General features: G+C 43.2%; 1 protein-coding gene across 1 annotated transcript; it reads left to right on the top strand.

Moving 5' to 3' along the window:
• Positions 1-354: 354 nt before the first annotated feature.
• Positions 355-25736, top strand: LOC124594885 (trypsin-4-like). The gene is made up of 3 exons (XM_047133360.1): positions 355-394; positions 14455-14816; positions 25371-25736. The coding sequence occupies exons 1-3, from the start codon at positions 355-357 to the stop codon at positions 25734-25736; spliced, it is 768 nt and encodes a 255-aa protein (XP_046989316.1).
• Positions 25737-26283: the final 547 nt, after the last annotated feature.

Below are 26283 nucleotides of genomic sequence, written 5' to 3'. Positions count from 1 at the left end.
TATATCCAAAATAACGTGTGTACATAATTAACGGCTTCTTTTTTAAAGCACTGCTTAGTTACTGCACCAGTCCATATACTATGATGAACCAAAAGGACGAAAAAAAAGAACTGCCTCAATGCGAATACGAGAAAAGTTACACGCTATGAACAAGGAGACACTGAGCAAACGATAAAAACAGCACGACACAGAGTGACAGTCCGTCTCTAGAAACATTTTAGTACACTTTCGAAACAAGTCGTGACGTTCCCTGGATATGTGTAGGACAGGCGCACGCAGCACCTGTTCTGCCATAAATACAGCACGTCAAACCTGCAGCACAAGGGAGAACGAACGCTGGAGTTTTAAGCTACAATGGCGCGTATCTACGGCACACTTCTCATCATCGCTGTTGGTGAGTTCGGCTTATGAAGAAATTTTTCTCTTGTGGTATCCTCTGCTAATATGAAATACCGTGAATTCCATGATAAAGTTGCGAATGTCAGTCAGTTAGGTATCTATAAAAGAACGCATAAGCTTGTCAGGACTCGAGCTCATATTACTAATGCTACATATTTTCTGGATTTATTTAACTGTAAGTAATAAATCTCGAAATGTGAGGCAATGTGTCCATTGTAACTCGTTAGGTACGTCTGAAGCAAAGACGTGAAAATAAGAGGAACAGATTGGTGACTGGGGATAAGTTACAGGCAAATGAAAAAGAGAATGGATTACATAGAAATTAAGGTCTGTAGTTTTCCTAGGTCAGATGACAAGTATGTGTTGCCACAGTCAACATGTAGTAGTGTAACGATGAAATTAGAAGATAGGGATGTGCGAGAGTCGTCCTCCACTACCGTAGTCATTTTCAGCAAACATTACCGCGTATTTGACAGCGGTAATTATAAAATCTCCGTTTCGGTTACTTTTGTATATGGCATTCATGACGGATATTAGTCCATTAGCTTAATATAATTTTTGTGGTCAATTCCAGTCAAATCGTCTTGATTCATAAGCGGAATATGGGATGGAGGTAGCAGAGCTGTTGCCCAGTCGTCTTTAGAGTACCATTTCTTTAAATTTACTCAACGGGGGATCACGAGGGCAACGTACCTCCAGAGACTCTCATTAACATCTCTTATAGTATTTCATTATTGCATCTCTGAAGTCATTCCTCATCTGCTGTGCATTTTACCTGATAAAGTAAACAGACGCCACAGCTGTGGTATTTAATTAGGCGCACTTGTCATGTATTCTCTCATGTTAGCACATGCATTACACATTGTCAGAAACCTCTACACATATCCTAGTTTTCCATTCTCCTTCGGTAGTATTAATTTTTTGAAAAAAAAAAAATTGTATAGGCTACAGAAATTTGCCAGAAATCTTGTTATCGGATGTTACTGCGCCTCATCTTACCTTTATTTTCATTTAAAGAGCGTTGCAATTGATTAAGTGAAGTGGAAATTTTATTCAATCGTCCAACAAAGAAACTTTATTATAGGTAACATTACTGATTACTAATTTCAGGATTCCATGGGACACCACTGATATTAGTTTCTGTGAAACTATCGCTGCCCAGTTTGGAATCTATTTCCCCCAAGTATCTCCAAGTAAGTCACATATCAATGAAGATACTCCGTATGATCATATCCTCGCCAGTAGTCGACAGTGGTGCATACTATCGAATGCCTTTCGAATATGTGCGATGGCGGAGAGGTACCTGTGGTCTAGGGCTAGCGTCTTTGATTCATAATCAAAACGTCTTCGGTCCCGGGTTCGATCCCCGCCACTGCCTAAATTTTGATAAATAATCAGCATTGGCGGCCGAAGACTTCCGGCATAAGAAGTCAGCCTCATTCTGCCAACGGCCTTGTTAGAGAGGGTGGAGCTAGCGTCTTTGATTCATAATCAAAACGTCTTCGGTCCCGGGTTCGATCCCCGCCACTGCCTAAATTTTGATAAATAATCAGCATTGGCGGCCGAAGACTTCCGGCATAAGAAGTCAGCCTCATTCTGCCAACGGCCTTGTTAGAGAGGGTGGAGGAGCGGATAAAGGTTCAGGGCACTCTCTTGTCCTAGGGGTGGGACATTGCCCCTAAAGGCGGAAGAATCAGCAATGATCAACGACATGAGGATGCAGAAGGCTATGGAAACCACTGCATTAAAGACACGTAACGTGTATCCACAGTACATGTGGCCTGTAATTAAAGAAGTGTCATGATGATCTCTCCATTGGCAAAAGATTCCGGAATAGTCCCCCATTCGGACCTCCGGGAGGGGACTGCCAAGGGGGAGGTTACCAAGAGAAAAATACTGAATAATCAACGAAAGGATAACGTTCTACGAGTCGGGGCGTGGAATGTCAGAAGCTTGAACGTGGTAGGGAAACTAGAAAATCTGAAAAGGGAAATGCAAAGGCTCAATCTAGATACAGTAGGGGTCAGTGAAGTGAAGTGGAAGGAAGACAAGGATTTCTGGTCAGATTAGTATCGGGTAATATCAACAGCAGCAGAAAATGGTATAACAGGTGTAGGATTCGTTATGAATAGGAAGGTAGGCCAGAGTGTGTGTTACTGTGAACAGTTCAGTGACCGGGTTGTTCTAATCAGAATCGACGGCAGACCAACACCGACAACGATAGTTCAGGTATACATGCCGACGTCGCAAGCTGAAGATGAACAGATAGAGAAAGTGTATGAGGATTTTGAAAGGGTAATGCAGTATGTAAAGGGGGACGAAAATCTAATAGTCATGGGCGACTGGAATGCAGTTGTAGGGGAAGGAGTAGAAGAAAAGGTTACAGGAGAATATGGGCTTGGGACAAGGAATGAAAGAGGAGAAAGACTAATTGAGTTCTGTAACAAGTTTCAGCTAGTAATAGCGAATACCCTGTTCAAGAATCTAAAGAGGAGGAGGTATACTTGGAAAAGGCCGGGAGGTACGGGAATATTTCAATTAGATTACATCATGGTCAGACAGAGATTCCGAAATCAGATACTGGACTGTAAGGCGTACCCAAGAGCAGATATAGACTCAGATCATAATATAGTAGTGATGAAGAGTAGGCTGAAGTTCAAGACATTAGTCAGGAAGAATCAATACGCAAAGAAGTGGGATACGGAAGTACTAAGGAATGACTAGATACGTTTGAAGTTCTCTAACGCTATAGATGCAGCAATAAGGAATAGCGCAATAGGCAGTACAGTTGAAGAGGAATGGACATCTCTAAAAAGGGCCATCACTGAAGTTGGGAAGGAAAACATAGGTACAAAGAAGGTAGCTGAGAAGAAACCATGGGTAACAGAAGAAATACCTCAGCTGATTGATGAAAGGAGGAAGTACAAACATGTTCCGGGAAAATCAGGAATACAGAAATACAAGTCGCTGAGGAATGAAATAAATAGGAAGTTCAGGGAAGCTAAGACGAAATGGCTGCAGGAAAAATGTGAAGACATCGAAAAAGATATGATTGTCGGAAGGACAGACTCAGCATACAGGAAAGTCAAAACAACCTTTGGTGACATTAAAAGCAACGGTGGTAACATTAAGAGTGCAACGGGAATTCCACTGTTAAATGCAGAGGAGAGAGCAGATAGGTGGGAAGAATACATTGAAAGCCTCTATGAGGGTGAAGATTTGTCTGATGTGATATAAGAAGAAACAGGAGTCGATTTAGAAGAGATAGGGGATCCAGTATTAGAATCGGAATTTAAAAGAGCTTTGGAGGACTTACGGTCAAATAAGGCAGAAGGGATTGATAACATTCCACCAGAATTTCGAAAATCATTGGGGGAAGTGGCAACAAAACGTCTGTTCACGTTGGTGTGTAGAATATATGAGTCTGACGATATACCATCTGACTTTCGGAAAAGCATCATCCACACAATTCCGAAGACGACAAGAGCTGACAAGTGCGAGAATTATCTCACAATCAGCTTAACAGCTCATGCATCGAAGCTGCTTACAACAATAATATACAGAAGAATGGAAATGAAAATTGAGAATGGGCTAGGTGACGATCAGTTTGGCCTTAGGAAAAGTAAAGGGACGAGAGAGGCAATTCTGACGTTACGGCTAATAATGGAAGCAAGGCTAAAGAAAAATCAAGACACTTTCATAGGATTTGTCGACCTGGAAAAAGCGTTCGACAATATAAAATGGTGCAAGCTGTTCGAGATTCTGAAGAAAGTAGGGGTAATCTATAGGGAGAGACGGGTCATATACAATATGTACAACAACCAAGAGTGAATAATAAGAGTGGACGATCAAGAACGAAGTGCTCGTATTAAGAAGGGTGTAAGACAAGGCTGTAGCCTTTCACCCCTACTCCTCAACCTGTACATCGAGGAAGCAATGATGTAAATAAAAGAAAGGTTCAGGAGTGGAATTAAAATACAAGGTGAAAGGGTATCAATGATACGATTCGCTGATGACATTGCTATCCTGAGTGAAAGTGAAGAAGAATTAAATGATCTGCTGAACGGAATGAACAGTCTAATGAGTACACAGTATGGTTTAAGAGTAAATCGGAGAAAGACGAAGGTAATGAGAAGTAGTAGAAATGAGAACAGCGAGAAACTTAACATCAGGATTGATGGTCACGAAGTCAGTGAAGTTAAGGAATTCTGCTACCTAGGCAGTAAAATAACCAATGACGGACGGAGCAAGGAGGACATCAAAAGCAGACTCGCTATGGCAAAAAAGGCATTTCTGGCCTAGAGAGGTCTATTAATATCAAATACCGGCCTTAACTTGAGGAAGAAATTTCTGAGGATGTACGTCTGGAGTACAGCATTGTATGGTAGTGAAACATGGACTGTGGGAAAACCGGAACAGAAGAGAATCGAAGCATTTGAGATGTGGTGCTATAGACGAATGTTGAAAATTAGGTTGACTGATAAGGTAAGGAATGAGGAGGTTCTACGCAGAATCGGAGAGGAAAGGAATATATGGAAAACACTGATAAGGAGAAGAGACAGGATGATCGGACATCTGCTAAAACATGAGGGAGTGACTTCCATGGTACTAGAGGGAGCTGTAGAGGGCAAAAACTGTAGAGGAAGACAGAGATTGGAATACGTCAAGCAAATAATTGAGAACGTGGGTTGCAAGTGCTACCCTGAGATGAAGAGGTTAGCGCAAGAAAGGAATGATGAAAAAAAAAAAAAAAAAAAAAAAAAAAAAAAAAAAAAAAAAAAAAAAAAAAAAAATCCGTTCATCGGCGTCTACTAGGCCAATGTTCACATATAGCATTAGTAGTAAGTTACCGACACAGTCACATCATTAAATATCTAGGGCCAGGATCTAACTCGGTGAGGATATGGTATAAAAAGGGTACATCAAAGATGTGGAGGGTCATATTGACCCTGTTTTTCATTTGTATTTCTTAAGTATTTATTAGCACATTTTAACAAAAGATGCGAAGTAAATTTATGAATGGGTTATTAGTTAAAGGATTTTCATAGAAATAAACACTATTAACCGTTCAAATACTGTATTACTTAATTTTTAAATAAAGTCTAAAGAATAATTTTTTAACAGCTCTTAACATTACATATTTCTTAAAATCTGCAGAACTATACATTCCCATGCTACGTATATACGAGATAAATCTTCTTCGAACACAAAATGAACAATAAATCTTTGACATAAGCTGCTAGTCATCTCTTGCCATAGCACATTGTTGGCAGAATGGAACAATGTGTTCTTATGCCAACCTTCACAAACATGATGTGCCTAGCGTAGGGACACTCTTGACAACTTTTTCGTTCACCATGATGTCCGGCAGTCTATTCTTGTGAAGATTCTCCAATAAATTCTCTGATTCCTTTACGCAAATTGCTTGCCAGTTGAGGTATTTCTTGTCGTGCACTCAAGTGTTCACTGACGAGCAAACGGCCTAGTGATTTTATGAAATTACCACACTTTGGGTTTTTATTGTTCTTTGATCGCTGAACAATAGCAATTTTATGCTGGCCATATTCAGTATTGGGCAGAAAACAGTCTAAGGCTATTTCTTTGAGTTGCGGCTTATATCATAAGTCGATGACAGCTCATCTGCAACGTCAGCTCCAGCTTTCTTAGAATTAAAAAACGTGTTTAGCTCGGGTTTCTTATTATCTTCTGTCGATTCATCAATTTCGGCATTGTGGTGAAGATCAGACAGGAGCAAAACAGCTTTGTTTTTCTTTAGCATATGAGAAAAAAGTGTAATATCCGTTTCGAAACCGAACTTAGATGAGTAGATTTCTCTACCGTGGTTTTGCTAAATTCAGGAGGGATTTGCTACTTGTTCTTACGCACTGATGTCACAGAAGTTAGCTTGTGTTCTCTCAGCATATGTGACACTAGTTCATAGCTCGTAACCAATTATCAAAAGTCATATTACGGTTTGTTTTTGAAATTGGTTGCACCAGCCAATTCACCGCATCAAATGGTTTATTATTCAGTTGAAACGGTCCCTCTGGCTGCTTTCCAGCATATATTTCGAGGCTGAAGATATAGAAATTCTTTGCGTCGACCAAAGCAAATATTTTGATGCCATAATCTGCCGGTTTGGATGGAATGTATTGTCTGAATTTGCACCTGCCTCTGAACGCAAGCAGTATTTTATCCACAGTTGTATATTCTCCTAGTACATAGGCTTTCATGCAGTTTTCAACGAATATTTCAAATATCTGACGTATGTAAGCCATACATATTACACGTTCGAAGTTCCCGCTTCGCTGACGCAAGTTGTAACCCACTACCCGCTAGAGGGCTCTGAATTGTAGTGTGGAACATGGCGGCGTGTAACGTAACATCTCCGTGCATGAGAAGCAGCTTACTGTAAACGAGGTTCTGAAAGCTATTTAGGGAAATCACGAAAAACCTAAATCATGAAGGTAGGACGCAGGTTTGAACCGTCGTCCTCCCGAGTGCGAGTCCATTGTGCTAACCACTGCACCGCCTAGCTCAACGGGGAGAGAAGAAAATAGCAAACGTGCACTATTTGAAAGGCAGTACAGTCGTATTGCATATGACTTCGTTTTATATTTCACGTTTCTCAACAACACAGTTCAGAAACAAAAGAAGTTTCCAGCTTTAATTAATTATTTTTGGCGCGCTGAAGACACAGTAAAATCTTTATTGGTACAAACTATTAGCTTACGGACATATGCAGACAATTTCACAGCGTTTCAAAGTCAAGTTGCATCGTAATTGTGTCTTGTTCAATTTCTTAATCGAAAAAAGTTCTTTTACATAAATATGTCGCTCGACGTATTATAGCACTTTTACAACCTTATTACGGAGACTTGGAAAATCTACCTGTGAGAAGCACTGTAGACGTCCTGGACACTTTTAATGTAAAAATATTTTTAATTGAAACTGGAGTTACCTTGCAGGTTAATCAGTTATATCTTTGCATGGACAGGGGTGCTTTCAAATGAAGTGGCAAACGCTCTCGAAATCAGACCTAAGATTGGCAGTGTCCTCAATACCTTTATAAAACTATCGTTGTAAGTTTTCCAAGGCCACAATGAATTCTTCAAACCTCGCACTTTCTTCATCGCCAGTGAGCGTAGGGAACAGTGATTGTCTTTCTCAGTATGTGTCCCACCTACAACGTGATTTTCATTTTAAATTCATTCCCATCAGATTAGAAAGACGTTGCCTTGCAGTGTCTTACTGTGGACAGCGTGCGTTCAAGTCCACTTAAATGCGAAGTCTGCAATCGATCCCAGGTGTTCTAATTTTCGTTCGTGCACATATTTTTCCTTCATAAATTCAACATTAGCGAAATTTAAATCGAAAAATCGTTCGAGGAATCCCCCAGACATAACCAAATGGCTCTGAGCACTATGGGACTTAACATCTATGGTCATCAGTCCCCTAGAACTTAGAACTACTTAAACCTAACTAACCTAAGGACATCACACAACATCCAGGCATCACGAGGCAGAGAAAATCCCTGACCCCGCCGGGAATCGAACCCGGGAACCCGGGCGCGGGAAGCGAGACAGACATAACCGATCCACTTTGTCGTAATATATGAAGTCTCCATACTCTTCGTTCGTTTCCGTTGAAAACCGTTGCAACTGAAAATGGAATAATGGTTACGACTTTACCGATTTCTTCAAGTGCCCCATACCTGTGAATTTAGCACAGAGAGCTTCTTGACGTACAGAACACGGAATCCCGTCAGTCGATTGTTGTATACGTAACTATTTGCTCCTTCATTGCCTTCTAAAAGTTTAAATTCTCTCTGTAAGGTACTATGATGTAGTTTGGTAGCAAATATGCATACCTGTCGCTTATGCGAACTGAGAACCCTCATCCCTCTCTTCTGACTTTCCCACTCATTTTAAAGGGTTGTGACAATGGATCGCAGGACAGCCTCCTTTTGTACAAACAGCAACTGGACCTGTGAACGTCCTTCAAACCTTGAAGGAATAGCGAAGGTTAAACAGAGCTGACATCTTGATTCTGCCGAGCTCAGAGAGTTGTGTCGACCACAAAATGCCACATCGCAATGTTAAATGAAATGTCAGACTGTTCCGGGTACTCCCGAGAAGGATCGAGCAAAGCCGAATGACAGGACCGGCCTTGGCTCGTAACACGGTCCGTCTTGCTGTAAAGGACTCCTGCGAGCCAGGCACATAGTGGAAGAAATACAGCATGCATTGGCAGACATTGTCAAAGAGAGTGAATAATCAGCTCTGATAGAAGTCCGCAACAGAAATCTCAAAGTACAGTAAACCAAGACTCTGTAACAAATGTTGCTCTCCGACACCGACTTGACAACCTGCGCAAGAATACGCTGCATGGGCAGTCCTGGGACAAACCTGAAGCAAAAAAGATAAAGAAACGCTATCGGACCCTTCAAGGGGGAAACTGGAGGACTGGTTTTTGCTGCACGGGAATTAGTCATTAGAAGTAACGCAATCGAAGCCAGAATCTAGAAATCAACAGAAGACCTAAAATACAGACAGTGCTAAGAAGCGGAGGAAAAAATTAATGATATATCTTGAGCCGTAGAAAAATATCACTCAGAATGATTACAATCAGAGGCACAACGATGTGGCACGAATGATTCTCTGGAACTTACGTCAAAATTACCATCTGCGGTGGCAAAGAATGGTGAGGCCACAAACCAGAAAAGTTGTCGAAAACAAACTTACCAAATTACTGTGAGACTCTGCACGGATGGCATATTGGAGCACGATACACCAGACATGACAACTGGAGATCAAGAAACTGTGCGTCATAACTTTGCCATCTCAGGTGACAGAAGGGCTGATCACCTCACCATTGGGAGAACCTATGAACTTCAAGTGACAGCAGATTTAATGGGCAGCAACTTGAAAAACGTGATGGATACGAGGACTGCGATAAAGCTGGCTTAAGGCAATGAAAGTGGCTCTATTGGTTCTCGACACAGTGAGAGCACTGCCAAAACACACACCATTTGAAAACCATTGGAATTAATAAAATATCCGTTTCCGGCAACATAAAGACTCTTCAGTGGGTTCTGCACGAATTATACTTCGACACATCACGCAGTCCTAGACGCTTGGGAAGTATCTAGCTACTAATAAAATACGAAATCCAGCATAGTGAACTCATTTTCTGAGATACATGATGCGAAAGTTAGTGAGCGTGTGTGTGTTTGTTACTTCTTTATGCAGAAACGGTTGGACGGATTTGGATGAGATTTAGAATGAAGATAGCTTATATTCTCCACTAACACATAAGCTACCTAATTGTCAAATGGGTTTGGGTGGGTATGGAAAAGAACTGCAGTCCACGATGCACAAATACTTTGTTCATCCACTATGAACTATGGTTCTTGCCGTTGGTGGGGAGGCTTGCGTGCCTCAGCGATACAGATAGCCGTACTGTAGGTGCAACCACAACGGAGTGGTATCAGTTCAGAGGCCAGACAAACGTGTGCTTCCTGAAGAGGGACAGCGGCCTTTTCAGTAGTTGCAGGGCCAACGGTCTGGATGATTGACTGATCTGCCCGTGTAACATTAACAAAAACGACCTTGCTGTGCTGGTACTGCGAACGGCTGAAAGCAAGGGGAAATTACGGCCGTAATTTTTCCCGAGGGCATGCAGCTTTACTGTATGGTTAAATGATGATGGGGTCCTTTTGGGTAAAATATTCCGGAGGTAAAACAGTCCCCCATTCGGATCTCCTGCAGGCAACGCTCAGGAGGACGACGTTATCATGAGAAAGAAAACTGGATTTCTAGGGCTCGGAGCGTGGAGTGTGAAATCCCTTAATCTGACAGGTAGGTTAGAAAATTTAAAAAGAGAAATGGATAGGTTTAAGTTGGTTACAGTGGGAATTAGTGAAGGTCGGTGGCAGGAGGAATAGGACTTCTGGTCAAGAAAATACAGGGTTATAAATACAAAATGAAGTAGGGGTGATGCAGGAGTAGGTTTAATAATGAATAAAAAATAGGAGTACGGATATGCTACTATGAACAGCATGGTCAACGCATTATTGTAGCCAAGATAGATAGACTAGGAGCCCACGTCTATCACAGTAGTACAAGTTTATTTGCCAGCCAGCTACGCTGACATGAATAGATTGAAGAAATGTACGATATGGTAAAAGAAATTATTCAGATAGTGAAGGAAGACGAAAATTTAATAGTCATGGAGGGACTGGAATTCGATAGTAGGAAAAAGAAGAGAAGGTAAAGTAGTAGGTGAATATAGAATGGGGGTAAGGAATGAAAGAGGAAGCCGCCTGGCAGAATTGTGCACAGAACCTCACTTAATCATAACTATCACTTGGGTTAAGAATCGTAAAAGAAGGTTTTATATGTGTAAGAGGCCTGATGGCACTGGAAGACATTTCCAGGGGCAGATGTGGGCTCTAACCTCATCTTATTGGTTGTGAAATGTAAACTAAAACTGAAGAAACCGCAAAAAGGTGGGAATTTAAGATGGGACCCGGATAAACTGAAAATAACAGAGGTTGCAGAGAGTTTAAGAGAGAGCATTTGGGAACGATTGACAAAAATTGCACCGGCCCGTGTGGCCGAGCAGTTCCAGGCGCTTCAGTCTGGAACCGTGCGACCGCTACGGTCGCAGGTTCAAATCCTGCCTCTGGCATGGATGTGTGTGATGTCCTTAGGTTAGTTAGGTTTAATTAGTTCTAAGTTCTGGGGGCTGATGACCTCAGATGTTAAGTCCCATAGTGCTCAGAGCCATTTGACAAGAATGGGGAAAAGAAATACAGTAGCAGAACAATGGGTGGCTTAGAGAGATAAATAGTGAAGGCCGTAGAGGATCAAGTAGGTAAAAAGACAAGGGCTGGTAGAAACTCTTGGTTAACAGAAGAGATACTGAATTTAACTGATGAAATGGGAAAATATAAAAGCGCAGTAAATGAAGCAGGTGAAAAGGAATACAAATGTCTCAAAAATGAGATCAACAGGAAGCGCAAAATGCCTAAGTAGGGATGACTAGAGGACAAATGAAAAGCTGTAGTGGCATATATAACTAGGGGTAAGATAGATACTGCCTATAGGAAAATTAAAGAGACCTTTGGAGAAAAGAGAACCACTTGTATGAATATCAAGAGCTGAGATGGAACCAGTTCTAAGCAAAGAAGGGAAAGCAGATAGGTGGAAAAAGTATATAGATGGTCTATACAAGGGCGATGTACCTGAGAGCAATATTATGGAAATGGAAGAGGGCGTAGATGAAGATGAATGGGAGATATGATACTGCGCTAAGAATTTGACAGAGCACTGAAAGACCTAAGTGGATACAAGACCGTTGCATTAGACAACATTCCATTAGAATTACTGATAGCGTTGGGGGAGCTAACCATAACAAAATTCTACCATCTGCTGAGCAAGATGTATGAGATAGGCGAAATACCCCCTGACTTCAAGAGCAATATAATAATTCCAATGCCAAGGAAAGCAGGTGTTGACAGGTGTGAGAATTATCGGCCTATTAGTTTAATACGTCACGGCTGCAAAATACTAACACGAATTCTTTACAGACGAATGGAAAACTGGAAGAAGCCGGCCTCAGGTAAGATCAGTTTGGATTCCATAGAAATGTTGGAACACGCGAGGTATTACTGACCCTACGACTTATCTTAGAAGATAGATTAAGGGGAAGCAAACCTACGTCTCTAGCATTTCTAGATTTAGAGAAGCTTTTGGCGATGTTGATTGGAATACTCTCTTTCAAATTCTGAAGGTGGCAGCGGTCAAATACAGGGACCGAAAGGCTATTTACAATTTGTACAGATACCAGATGGCAGCTAAAAGTGCCAAGGATCATGGAAGGGAAGAAGTGGTTGAGAACAGAGTGGGTCAGGTTTGTAGCCTATCCCGGATGTTATTCAATCTGCATACTGGGCAAGCAGTAAAGAAAACAAGACAATTTGGAGTAGTGATTAAAATCCATGAAGAAGAAATAAAAACTTTGAGGTTCGCCAATGATATTGTAATTCTGTCAGAGACAGCAGAGGAGTTGGGAGAGTAGATGACTGGAATGGACAGTGCCTTGAAACGAGGATATAAGTAACATCAACAAAAACAAAACGAGGATAATGGAATGCAGTCGAATTAGATCAGGCAGTGCTGATGGAACTAGATTAGGAAATGAGACGCTTAAAGTAGTAGATGAGTTTTGTTATATGGGGAGCAAAATAACCGATGATGGTTGAAGTAGAGAAGATATAAAATGTAGACTGGCAATGGCAAGGAAGGCGATTCTGAAGAAGAGAAATTTGTTAACATCGAGTACAGATGTTAGTGTCAGAAAGTCCTTTCTGAAAGTATTTGTATGGAGTGTAGATGTGCATGGAAGTGAAACATGGACGATAAATAGTTTAGACAAGAAGAGAACAGGAGCTCTTGAAATGTGGGCTACAGAATAATGCTGAATATTAGATGGGTAGATCACGTAACTAATGAGGAGGTACTGAATAGAATTGGGGACAAGAGGAATTTGTGGCACCACTTGTCTAAAAGAAGCGATCGGTTGGTAGGACCGTCCTGAGGCGTCAAGGGATAACCAATTTAGTATTGGAGGGAAGCATCGAATGTACAGATCGGAGGGAAACCAAGAGATGAATTCACTAAGCAGATTCAGAAGGATGTATGTTGCAGTAGTTACTCGAAGATAAAGAAGCTTGGACAAGATAGTGTAGCATGGAGACCTGCAGCAAACCAGTCTCTGGACTGCAGACCACAACAACAACATTTGAGATTGAGAGCACTTAGTGACTTGCATCAAATTTTGCACTTACTTTCGAACCTTCAAGAAACTTTTCCTAGCTGACATTCCCCACAAAACATTGAAACGCAAAACTCTTGTCGCTTACTACATTTTCACTATTCGTACTAGCAAACTGCCATATCAAGCATGTCGTTTAAATTTATTACTTCTTTGCTCCTAGCTGTGTTCGCTATACATTTTGGAGACAATACTCACAGATACCATTGAAGGTACCAGCAAATTTGTTCAGGGGTATGAAGTCATAAACAATGAAGTACTTGAAATTGAAACTGCAGGGCGAAATTCGCTAGAGAATCAGATGAAACATGCGTGCTGATACACGCAAAATATGTTTGACATGTGTTTACGTGGAGAAACCCACAGGTAAAAAGTTCATCTTGATCTCAACGAAATTTGGTACACATATTAGTCACTATACGGAAAGAAATACTGTTATGGTAAGAAGCAGCAGAATCCTATTGGGGAGGGGTGATAACATGGAGCCAGAAGTGTGGAGGAGGAGATGGACAGACAGCAAGGAGGCGGGAGGAGATGGACACAGAGAGGAGATGGAGAGAGAGGGCACAGATATAGGGGGAAATGGACAGAAAAATGGATGAGTGGGAGATTGGCATCGATAGGGGATGGGAGGAGATGGATAGAGAAAGGAATGCAGAGGACGTAGAGGAAAGAAGGAGAGCCTGCCGCGGTGGCCGAGCAGTTCTAGGCGCTTCAGTCCGGAACCGCGCGACTGCTACGGTCGCAGGTTCGAATCCTGCCTCGGGCATGATGTGTGTGATGTCCTTAGGTTAGTTAGATTTAAGTAGTTATATGTTCTAGGGGACTACTGATGACCTCAGATGTTAAGTCCCATAGTGCTCAGAGCCATTTGAACCATTTTTTGAAGAAGGAGAAGGAGGACGGAGGAGGAGTTGGATAGAGGTTGGAGGGTGGAGGGGATGGACAGAGAATTGGAAAGGAAGAGCTGGATGGAGAGAAATAGACAGAGGAGTTGGACTAATAAAAGACTGGAATAGATACGTGTATAAGCGGGCAGTTTTTAGAAATACTCAACTGCAGGTAACACGTAGAGAAAAAGTTAGTGTTGTAATAGTAATAGTAATAGTAATAATAATAATAATAATAATACACGTTATTGCCCATTGTCAAACACGCCTCTAGCGAGCTGTACCCAGTACACTGAACATTGACGCATCATTCATTTTCGTTCAGGTTGGGTGGTACACTCAGAGTGTCTACTGAGGAAAAGCCATTCGACATTGAATGGAATCTTGAGGCACGAAGATGCTGGAGACACGGTCGGCTTCCCGTGGCACGTGTTCGTGCTGCGGCCGTTTACGGGGTGCAGCGGCTCCATCATCAGCAGTTACTGGGCGCTGACCGCAGCCCATTGCGTGGCGCACACCAGCCCGTGGCTCATCATGTTGCTGGCTGCCGGCGCGGGAGCCAGGTTCAGCGCCGTCCACTTCGTCAGCTCCTACGTACTGCACGGCGACTACGACGCATTCAGTCGCCGCTACGACATCGCTGTGATGCGTGTTTACCAGCCCTTCTTATTCACCGACACTGTCAAGGTACGTTTCTGCTCCTCGAAGTTAGAGGAGCTATCATCGTGAAAGCAGTAAGATTAGGTGGGCACCGAGCGAAATTCAGCTAACCGACATCCTCTGTGTAGCAAACAACAACGTCGAGATTCAGGAAATCCACATTTAGACGTGCATAAAACCATCGCCAGTTAAAAGATAAGGAAGAAATCAAAGAGTAAACGTACGGTCGAAAGTGAATTTGTTGCTCATCTCAAAAATGGTTCAAATGGCTCTGAGCACCATGGGACTATGAGGTCAACAGTCCCCTAGAACTTAGTACTTAAACCTGACTAACTTAAGGACATCACACACATCTATGACTGAAGCAGGATTCGAACCTGCGACCATATCAGCAGCGCGGTTCCGGACTGAAGCGCCTAGAGCCGCTCGGCCACAGCGGCTAGCCACAATTTTTTACTTATTTTATAAGGGGAAGTCAAATAATAACCGAACATCCGCCACAACGAGACCATGGAACAGCTCCATTGGTCACCACAAACTTTAAGACATTTATCCCACTGGGAGACGAGGCGATCAATTCCTGTTTGGTAGAACGCAGTCGTCCGCTGACGGATGGACAGCTGCGCCCACACTTGCACTTCCTTGTCCGACTGAAACCGACGTACACGTAAGTCTTCCTTCAGGTCGACAAAGATGTGAACATCACACGCTGAAGATCCGGGCTGTACAGAGGACGTTGCAGTGTTTCCCAACCAAATCGCTGAAGTATAGCCTTCGTCTAATTGACAGTGTGGACGCAGGTATTAACTTGCAACAGGATGACTCCGTCTGATAGCACTCCTGGGTGTTTCGACTTTATGGCGCGTCGCAGATTCTGCAGAGTGTCTTCATTGAGCTGTGCAATGACTGTTGTTCCGCGTTCAAGGGACACGGCGTGCAGACTGTCCCTGCACTTGAAGAAGGAGGTCATCAATACCGTACCGCAACTTGTATGAACATTTTTGGAGTTCTTTGGCGAGGGAGACATGGGATGTTTCCAGTGATGGTTTGCCGTTTGTCCTCTGGCTGTCGGAATGATGCCGGATGGAATCATCCTGTTACACGATAACGCCCGCCCCCACGACGCCAATCGGAAGAAGACTACGCTACAGGTATCTGGTTGGGAAGCACTACAACATTCTCCATACAGCCCGGATCTTTCACCGTGTGATTTTCGTAACTTTGGCGACCGAAGGGAAGATATGTAGTGACGTTGGTTTCAATCGGACGAGGAATTGCAAGAGTGGGTCTGGTTGTGGATCTGTCAGCGGCCAACAGCACCCTACAAAACAGGAATTGATTGTGTTGTGTGCCAGTGGGATAAATGTGTTAACGCCGTGGTGATTACTTCTGATTGGAATCATTCCATGGTCTCGTTGTGGTGGGTGGTCGCTTATGTCAATACGCAATCTCGATAGAGTTTGAGGCATCGGACTTTTACTCTTGACGAGTAGAATTCCGCACTTTTTGACGTTTGTCTTTGTTCCTCCAAACCACTCTAGACAAACCTTAAGATAAACCCAGCAGAAGCCACAGTAGAAGCCCCTACCCCTCTATGAATTTCCTAGTCCTCCTTAGGTAGTGATCTTGATGGCGACGCAGTGTTAAAACGTAATCTGCGTCGCTACATTCGAAAAAACGCAAGTCTACGTAGTAATACAGTTTCTCATCACGAAACGTAATTGAAGTTATTTTCAGTTGAGAAGTACTCGTCTATTGGGGGAAAAATGCTAACTATGATAAGTAAATTAATCGTAGCCGTAAATCGCAATGACATGGGGCCTCAGTCTTGTGGTGTGCAGCCCCAGTGCAAAATTACTGAGGCGGCTACCCATTGCCGCCTACCTGTCCATGCAGTCCAGATAACAGCGGATGGTGCTCTGGAAAAGTGCGCCTTAGTAAAACGCGAGAACTAACGAGCAGTTGGGAACTTTATAAGTCTTTAAATAAGTCAACGCCGCTATTGAAAAGTCATTTATTGATTTTACAATGAACTGATGTCTAATGTTATTCTGAAACACATAATATGTATTACCTTTGCCCGCCAGAACCATGTCACTGGAGTGCAACCTGTACTCATCGCTAAGAGTCCGTTTTTCTGAACAAGTGGCTACTGTTCTTGGATGCCGTAGACCTCATCGATTATAGAAGTACTCGGCGTTTCACGTATGCGAGACACACTTTGCCCATTGTAGCGTGAGAATAGACACAGCCACTCGGACAGTGGCAGACAATCTAGCCTCTGCGATGTGAAAGTAGAAGTGTGGTGGGCGTTTCGTGCAACACGACTTACTGTACGGGTATTTTCCACCACACAATAACTTGTGACCGCAACCTTTCTCTAAGAAATTAACCACTAACAAAAAGACCAAGGGTTGGTTCATGCAGGACTGTGCCGCAACACTCATCGTAAATGTGTCTGTCCCGGTATTATGAGGTGTTTGAATAGGCTAGTTGTTATTTTCATACTATGTGGGGACTCCTGTAACTAATGAGTATTCTCGTAACTCCAACGTTAATTGTTTTGAGAGTTCACGTGGCCCGACAGATTCATCTACGTTACACCATACGAAAACGGAGGAAAAGAACTTTACAAGATCAGCCTCTCCACCATACACAGTCTTCTCGAAGTGCTTCTGAACACGTTTTCCGAAAAACTGTCTCGAACAACTAGGTCGACAGCGCACATAAAATGGCAATATCTCAAAACTTTTAGCTACAAATAGGCCAGGCCTTACATACAGTGTCAGCGTAAAGATAAGAATTAGTGTTCATGAAGTCATCATAGTGACGATGGTTACTAAACTTAATAAATCCCGGGCGGTGTGGCCGAGCGGTTCTAGGCGCTTCAGTCTGGAACCGCCCGACCACTACAATCACAGGTTCGAACCCTACCTCGGGCATGCATGTGTGTGATGTCCTTATGCTAGTTAGGTTTAAGTAGTTCTAACTTCTAGGCGACTGATGACCTCAGATGTTAAGTCCCATAGCGCTCAGAGCCATTTGAACCATTTTGAACTTAATAAACCCATCAAGAAGGTTAAGGAGAACATTTGTACCAGGAAAAGCAAATAAGACAATGAATGGACATCATTTAGTCCCAGCACGTCGGACGAAGAGGATTAATAATCCACTGTGGAAAGTGCTGACGAAACAAAGGTGGTTGCACTCTTCGTTCAATAGTGAACGAGCAAAAGAGAGCAGAAATTCGTACATCCCTAAGGAGATCAATGCCCCAAGCATACAAGTTCCACCGTCACACCTTAGCGAGAGACCTTGCCGAAAACCCAAGAAAAGATGGTTGATCACCACGTCTTGAGGTCGATAAAATTACATACAGTTGGGGCCAGGGATATCATTTAAGTTGAAATACACAATTAAAATACCCAGAAATGAATGGGGTCTGTATAGAATACGTAAATATAACTGCACAATTAAAACAGTTCAATAATTTCAGAGTATAAAGCACTCCACAGTGGCTTATCAGTCCTTTTCATTAGATTGGATATATAACTTGTTTTCCTTTCAGTTAAGCTTGACAGTCGTGAATATGTTTAACTGCAGGTCATGGTTGAATGTATCAAAAAAATAGTAGAGGCGGAGACAACCGCAGTTCTGAGTGTCAATTGAATGTCACTCGTTGGCGTAGCGCGAGTGTGCATGTTTACCTTTTGTTGGTGGCGGCAGTGGCTGCTGTTGGCGCGAGCTGTGGATCTGAGAATCTATTCTAAATCTCTCTCGACTGTTAAACACCAGTCTGATGCATTTCCTACGTCTTTGGTGAGCCCGAGACTCGTAGTTGTTCCCTAACTAAGTTAATTGGCATGGTACATGCTATGTTGTTGGAATAGTGCATACATCGTTGCCCACAAATTGTTCACAAGCGTTAACTGTCAATGCTCGGTGCAATTTCCCATACTAGGAGACTTTGGAGTTTAACTCCTTAAGAGTTAAGACAAGCCTGTAAGCAAGTGTTCACATAATTAGTGGCGGGAGTCACCTCGCTCAAACACTCGACGATTTTCTGCAATAGAAGGAGCCAATTTCTCTGTCTGCAATTTGCTTATATCAAAGCTAGTGGCTACATTTTTTCTTTCTGGCCAATCAGAGTGCTCGTACTTGTTATAACTCCGCCCAATAGAGGTTCTGTAGGCTATCATAGGCGTCATTTCTTTCATATGGCGGAGTTCAACTTCTGCCACGTAATATTGAGATAAACAGCTTTTTTGCAAACGGGTTTATACGCAGGTGGCCACAGTGAGTCACCAGTGTTTTGAGTTGGATTTTTCTGGACGTTTATCTGCCATCTCCAGCCGTGTTCCTGTAGAAAGGCTTTCCAAAAGGTCTTCGTTAAATGCAGGGACTATGGCGGCTTTTGCCAATGGTCTGCGCAGTGGCTCCAGTGTCGCATTGTGTCCACTGAATGTCTCGCTGTGAAGGGTTTGGGCTAACAGTGGGACGGGTGTTGCCATCGCAAAATTCCCCTTCAGTCAGAACTGCGTCTCTTAGCTTGGGTCTGGGAAATTACTTGCATGCAATTACTAGTGTGAGTGTTAGTGGTTTATATTTATGTAATGCTGGCTTGCTTATTGGATTTGCCTATCAATAAAATTCGTACACTTTCATGTAACTATATCATGTGATATAGCGATTTAACCGGAATGGTTTCAGGAATTCGATGTAAAGTGTGTTATTTGTTTGACTTCTTATAGATTGTGTGTCAAGGTTTACTGATAATATGGTAACATTCCAAATTTCATCGATTTTCTTTACTTTTTCGTTCCTAGGCTCATATTATGATTGTCACATGGATTCTGATGTGTCTAGTTCATGAAATATAAATTTAGCTTTTATATGAGTTTTGTATGGGAGACTAAGTTGCAGTAAGAAGGTATAGCATGTGTAATTGAATGAGTACACTTGATCACTTGATGCAAGCTTCCATACTGCGCCATACGTGTTTGTCACTGTACATTTCCATCACTGTGATATAGAAATTTGTATTGACAAACACTTGTGGTGAGTAGCGAGGCTAAGTAAATTTTTGTTGATGCTGTGATCTTCAGTTGGAAGACTTATTTAATGCTGCTCTCCACAACAGTCTATCCTGTGCAAGTCTCTTCATCCTTGCATTACTATTCCAGTATATATCAGCTTGAATCTATATTCTGCATTACATCTTTGGATACATCTAGGAATTTTAATTTCCTCCTACATTCTCCATCATTACCAGTTTACAAGGGTGTCCTGAAAGAAATTCCCTCCGAATTTTTATGTAAAATATCTGAAAGGTCTTCAAATAAAACAAACGTTATCAACATTCTAGATCATTATTCTTCATGTCTATGCATTTGCAGTCCTCTGCCACTAGAGGGCTCTAAATTGTTGCACGCAGCATGGTGCGAGTGTAACTATGTTGGTGCATGAGAAACATCATGCAGTAGTCGAGTTTCTGTTCGAAGAGTTCGTCCACACGTGGAGCACCTTCTCCTTCAGCTCGACAATGCCAGACAACACACAAGGGAAACTTCCTGGCAGATTAAAACTGTGTACCCGACCGAGACTCGAACTCGGGACCTTTGCCTTTCGCGGGCAAGTGCTCTACCAACTTTTTTTTTTTTTTTTTTTTTTTTTTTATTATAATTTCCAGGGGTGGTCCACTGGGGGCCGAACCGCATAATAATCCTGGGTTCCGTGTTGGGCGGCAGTGGGGTGGGTGGGCTGCTGTGGGCTGTTCTGGGGTTTGGAACCACTGAGGGCTACGGCGGGACGAAGCCTTTCCGTTGTTTGTAGGTCCCCGGTTTAATACATGCATACAGATGACTTTGCGAAAGTTGAAGTTACCACTCCGTGTAAAGGTGGTATCATCTGTGAGTAGGATGGATGACGCACATCCCGGAATGCGAAACCTTTGTGTACAACACTGTATCACATCCACTACAAGGTGAGTCAGCAAGGGAAGTGAATCTCACACAAGATTACCAATTGCTGTGGGAGGAGAGGGCGGTAGGGTATGACGAACGAGGGAGCAGTACCACCCTCCGTGAGGAAGCGTCCATACTTTAACTGTGGCTGCGTGGTACAGCGCTTATCACACCGCAGTCTCTGCAACAAAATATGGTTGAATAAATGATCGTTAGCATGGAAACCATGCATTTCCGGACATAAGTTCATTATACCTTTCCCGTTGGCGACCCTCTCATCGATCAATGCCCGGATTTTGTGCGCGGTGGAAAAAATCGCCCTGTATACCTTTGGCACAAGATAACTTGTTAAGACTATTGAAAGTGAACAATCGAGGGGAAGGGGCGATGAGGCGGAGACGATGGTTGGAGACTGGTGGATTGGCTTTCGAGTGCGAGGACACGACTTACGCATTTTAAATATTTGCAGCGTACCAATGTGTACTGAAGAAAGACGGTGATTACTGTTGAGTAAACTGCCAGCTCTGCGCTATGCGTTCATTCGTGGATGAACGGAGACAGTTTTCGCGTGTACGAGGGACACAAACATTACATTATTTAACGCTCAAGCTGGTTTTATTCTGGCTTATATAGTAGGGTGTCGCGCAGGAATGCAAAATACAGTAACCATTTCTAGATATGACAGATTAACAGAGTTTTTTATGTAGTGAACTTACGGGCGTAATCTGATTCGACAATATGAAAGTAAATAAATGTCGTGTGACGAGGGCCTCCTGTCTGGCAGACCGTTCGCTGGGTGCAGGTCATTCGATTTGACGCCACTTCGGCGACTTGCCTGTCGATGGGGATGAAATGACGACGATGATTAGGACAACATAACACCCAGTCCCTGAGAAGAGAAAATCTCCGACCCAGCCGGGAATCGAACCCGGGCCCTTAGGATTGACATTCTGTCGCGCTGACCACTTTTTTTTTTTTTTTTTTTTTTTTTTTTAACCGGGAATCGAACCCGAGCCCATAGATATGACACTCCGTCACGCTGGCCACTTTTTTTTTTTTTTTTTTTTTTTTTTAATACAAACATAAACTGCTTCTAGCATTTTGTTTTTAAATGTATAAGACGATAACTTTATAAAATAAAAGTTGCTGGGAAACGTAAATAAGTGGACTTCTTTTTTTTTTTTTTACATAATAGTGAAAAAAAATAAAATAAAATATCCTTCTTCTGTCAGTACAAAACAATAACGTTCTACGTTCCTCTTTTAGGCGCGTACCTCACTAATCCCGTCATACCTCGCGTTGGTGTCGGGTACGTCTTCACGTGTGTTTGTGGATCCTCTCCACTGTCCTGGTCCTTTCGTGTTCTGATACTTATATAGACAATAATTACATTCTCCTACCCGGGACACCCCAACTAGGTGGGGGATCAAGGAAGGCACTCCCTAAAAAATTGGCGTAATATGGTCGATATCTCGGATGTCTCATAAGCTGTGAGTGATGTTCCTGTAGTAAGGCCCAAAAGTCAAGCACATTCTTACTGCCGTCTCGGAAAAGATAACGCACAGCCAAACCTCGAATCCAAGTCACTGCGTTTGTCTTCGTTCGGGGATAATATGTCCTATCTGGGAGAAGTAGTGTGCGTGGTTCTATTGTTTGCGGCCCCACCCGAAGGAGGAAGGCGATCATTTTTTTGACCAAACACCATACGTCCGCCGAAGGACCGCATATCAGGCGATGCTCCTCAGTGTCTATAACATTGCACTGCGGACACAGTGGCTCGTCCGCCATTTGAATTTTATGCAACCTGGAACGAGTCACGTATTTCCCATTTACCACCTGATACCACAGTGCGCGCGTTCCCGTATCAAGGTGTGGGTGGTGCACTGTACGCCATACCACTGACCACGTAACTGTTGGTTGGCGGCACTCTACGGCGTTATTCGGCCGTCGTCGAGTCAAGATGTGATATATATCACGTGCCGTCGCCGTCCTGGAAGTCGGTAGTTCCATATGTACATAACTGTGTTCCACAAAGAAGGTTCGCATATGGGCAAGCGATGGTGAGATGTGAGCCACCGCTACCGGAGCCGAAAGAGAAGTTGGAGCGAGTTCGTCTATCAAGCTGCCCGTCAGACTTGTCTGGTGTCGTGTCCACATCTTTATCATTGTGGTTACATAAATAGCCACTGCGTGGTCGCGTACGTGGACGAGTCCAAGACCTCCACGACTACGAGGAAGGGTGAGGGTTTCGTATCCTACCTTAAAAAGCAGACCTGTGCTCACAAAATATCCTAGTGCCGCCAGGATTCGGCGGGCCAACACCACCGGCATAGGAAGAACTTGTGCCAGGTGGGGGATGCGAGAGGCTAGATAAGTGTTGGCAAAGGTGTGAGCTAACGAAGCACGACTCACACCCGGTACTCACAGCTTTACTTCTGCCAGTATCTCGTCTCCTAGCGAAAGGCAAAGGTCCCGAGTTCGAGTCTCGGCCGGGCACACAATTTTAATCTGCCAGTAAGTTTCATATCAGCGCACACTCCGCTGCAGAGTGAAAATCTCATTCTGGAAACACACAAGTGCCCTGACACCTGCAACAAGCCGACGAATTGTGTTCACTATCATCCATCATTCTTCATACTGTCCCGACTTGACCCCATACGATTTAAATCTGTTTTCAGATCTTAAAAAACACTGTGGAGGATTCAATTTGATAGTGATAAGACAGTGCAAAGGAGAGGTAGTGGTGTGACTTCTTCAGCAGTCTCGACGTGGCCCCATACGATTTAAATCTGTTTTCAGAATTTAAAGAACACTGTGGAGGACTTCAGTTTGATAGTGATAAAGCAGTGCAAGGAGAGGTAGTGATGTGACTCCATCACGACAAACATCCTACAGTAACATTACCAACAAAGTGACGTCTCATTGGGAAAATGTGTTCATAAAGATGTAGAACGTTAGTAACTCTTATTTTATTTAAAAACCTTTAGGAATTTTCACATAAAAAATTCGGGGGCATTACTTTACAGCACATTCCTGTAACTATTTCTTTCAAAAATGGTTCAAATGGCTCTGAGCACTATGGGACTCAACTGCTGTGGTCATAAGTCCCCTAGAACTTAAAACTACTTAAACCTAACTAACCTAAGGACAGCACACAACACCCAGCCATCACGAGGCAGAGAAAATCCCTGACCCCGCCGGGAATCGAACCCGGGAACCCGGGCGTGGGAAGCGAGAACGCTACCGCACGACCACGAGATGCGGGCAACTATTTCTTTGATGCCTCAGGATGGCTTCGTATCAATGGACCCAACTTCTCAATCAAACTATGTTATAAAATTCTTTGTACCCTCTTCGATTCAGTACTTCCTCATTAGGAATCGGATCTAGCCAAACAATGGTCAGAACTAATCTGTAGCAGTGTATTTCAAAACTTCCTACTCTCTTATTGCCAACGTTTCACTTGCGTTTGGGGCTAAACACCAAACCATTTTCAGAAACCGTTGACATACAGAATAACGGAAAGACTGGTACAAATCGAGAAAGGGGAAGATCAGTTTCGGGTCCGGAGCAAAGTCAGTAGGTGCATATTAGGGGTAGCTTCTGATTGTTTCTTCTAGAGAAAGGCATGTATGTAATCAGGTGTTTGTAGTTTGCAGGAGTATGTCAGCAGGTAGCTGTTGTACGCATAAAATTCTTGTGACACAGGATTGTAGGACGTCGCAAACGATCCAAAATAAAATGGGGCAGCCATGGTTAACTAGTGGTAATTCACTTTCGGCGGTACAGAATGTTGTAGCTTTGTCAGGCTGATCGTTGTGACTTCTTTAACTGCCTCGACCATCCAGAAAGAGCTGCAAGGCCGGTGCCGAAAACGAGTTACCGCACTAGACTGCATTTTATCTGTGGGCCCCAAAATTTTGCTTTGGTCGCGCTATCTGCGTGCTACAGGCCTTTGGTGGAGGGAATTCGTTGTGTATGAAAACTACCTGCAATACCATCTGTCTATGTGTCCAACTGTTAAAAAATCCGTTTTCTCAGGAACAAGAAGACCTAAGAACTTGAAATTTCTGTCACTTACTAAGGTCTACGTTTCCTTGGCGTTGTAAAATGCTGAAGCTTCCAAGTACAGTAAGTGCAGCCAAAAAAGACTGCCGTTTATGACATATACTTTGATACTCGCAAATTCTCTAACTAAAACCCACAAGGTACTTTCCGTTCACGTTTAATCACGAAATTTGATCAGAAGCAAGGTTTCACAGTGCAAGTACTGGAGAAAAATCGGAAAATTATTACTCTGTAATTGTTTCACGTAAATAAATATTTTTGTCTTTTTCTATCCGAGTTCGAACATGAAATTAAAACATACTCGAAAGTCTCGGAATCCCTGGGACCAATACCTTGCGAGTATCAATGTCTATAACAGGCAGCAATCGTCGAGAACTGTCGTACATAATCGAGCGTGCACAAAATCCTCAGTGTGAAAGCCCTACTCGCACCTGGCCAACTTTTTCCTGTTGTCTCGTTTTCATTTGTTGCCGCCTTAAACGTATTTCATATTTTTATTTCCTCCACATGGAGATCTTGACTTTCTCCACTTACGTCTGTTTTTCCACAGCCCATCGCCTTACCGACCGATCAAGTGACCGCAGGAACTACAGGCATGCTGATCGAATTCTGCCATACGGCGGACGGCTACAATGGTCCCGTGGATACCAACAGCACGGTGCTGTCGTGGGACGAGTGTGACGCGATGTACGGGCTGGCACTGAGGCCCACAATGGTGTGCGCGGTGCCCACCGCTGACCGCGGACACGCGCCGATGTGCGTGGCGGAGTCGGGCGGCGCGCTGGTGGCGGCCGACGGGGTGCAGCTGGGCGTGCGCGCGTGGCCCGGCAACTGGAACACGCTCCAGCGCCCGGCCGACGTCTACGTCAACGTGGCCGACGTGCGCGACTGGATACGCGAAGTCTGCGGCGTCTGACGGCGACGCACGCCGCAGGTAATTTGACATTGCTGTAACATCCAGACTTCCGACTCAAATAAAACATATTTTCATTCACATGAGTTTGGTGTCAGTTTATTTTCAAACCCTCAGCAAATTGTTTGGAAGAAAAATATGTCCACCACATCGTAAATCACTGTCTCATACACTGTTCAAGATAGTCAGGAGGTTACGTGGATCAGCATCCGGTATGTTAAATCTGTATTGATACAGACTGAACCTGTGGTCTTATGACATGGCTAGAGGTCTTCGCTTACAGTGAGTGCAACACTTAAAAAAATCATTCAAGGAAAAGGGTGAGGGTGACATGTATGTTGATTTGCCAAAGTCTTTATTTGCAGTTATTATTTGTGGACATGGTGTTCCACCAAGCAGATGCAATGCGACTTCTTAATGCAATGACAGTTGCAAAAGCTGTATGTTTGATCCAGAAAGTATGGACTATTCGTCGTGTTGATGCAGCTGCCAATGTCTCCATCTGTCAGCCATAGGTTGTGTAAACGGTACGAGGCGAAAGGTCAGAACA

This window comes from Schistocerca americana, chromosome 1, assembly GCF_021461395.2.
Source record: "Schistocerca americana isolate TAMUIC-IGC-003095 chromosome 1, iqSchAmer2.1, whole genome shotgun sequence".
In the NCBI taxonomy this organism is placed as follows: domain Eukaryota; kingdom Metazoa; phylum Arthropoda; class Insecta; order Orthoptera; family Acrididae; genus Schistocerca; species Schistocerca americana.
Note: the sequence above shows the minus strand (reverse complement) of the source record. Positions and strands in the feature narration are given on the sequence as shown.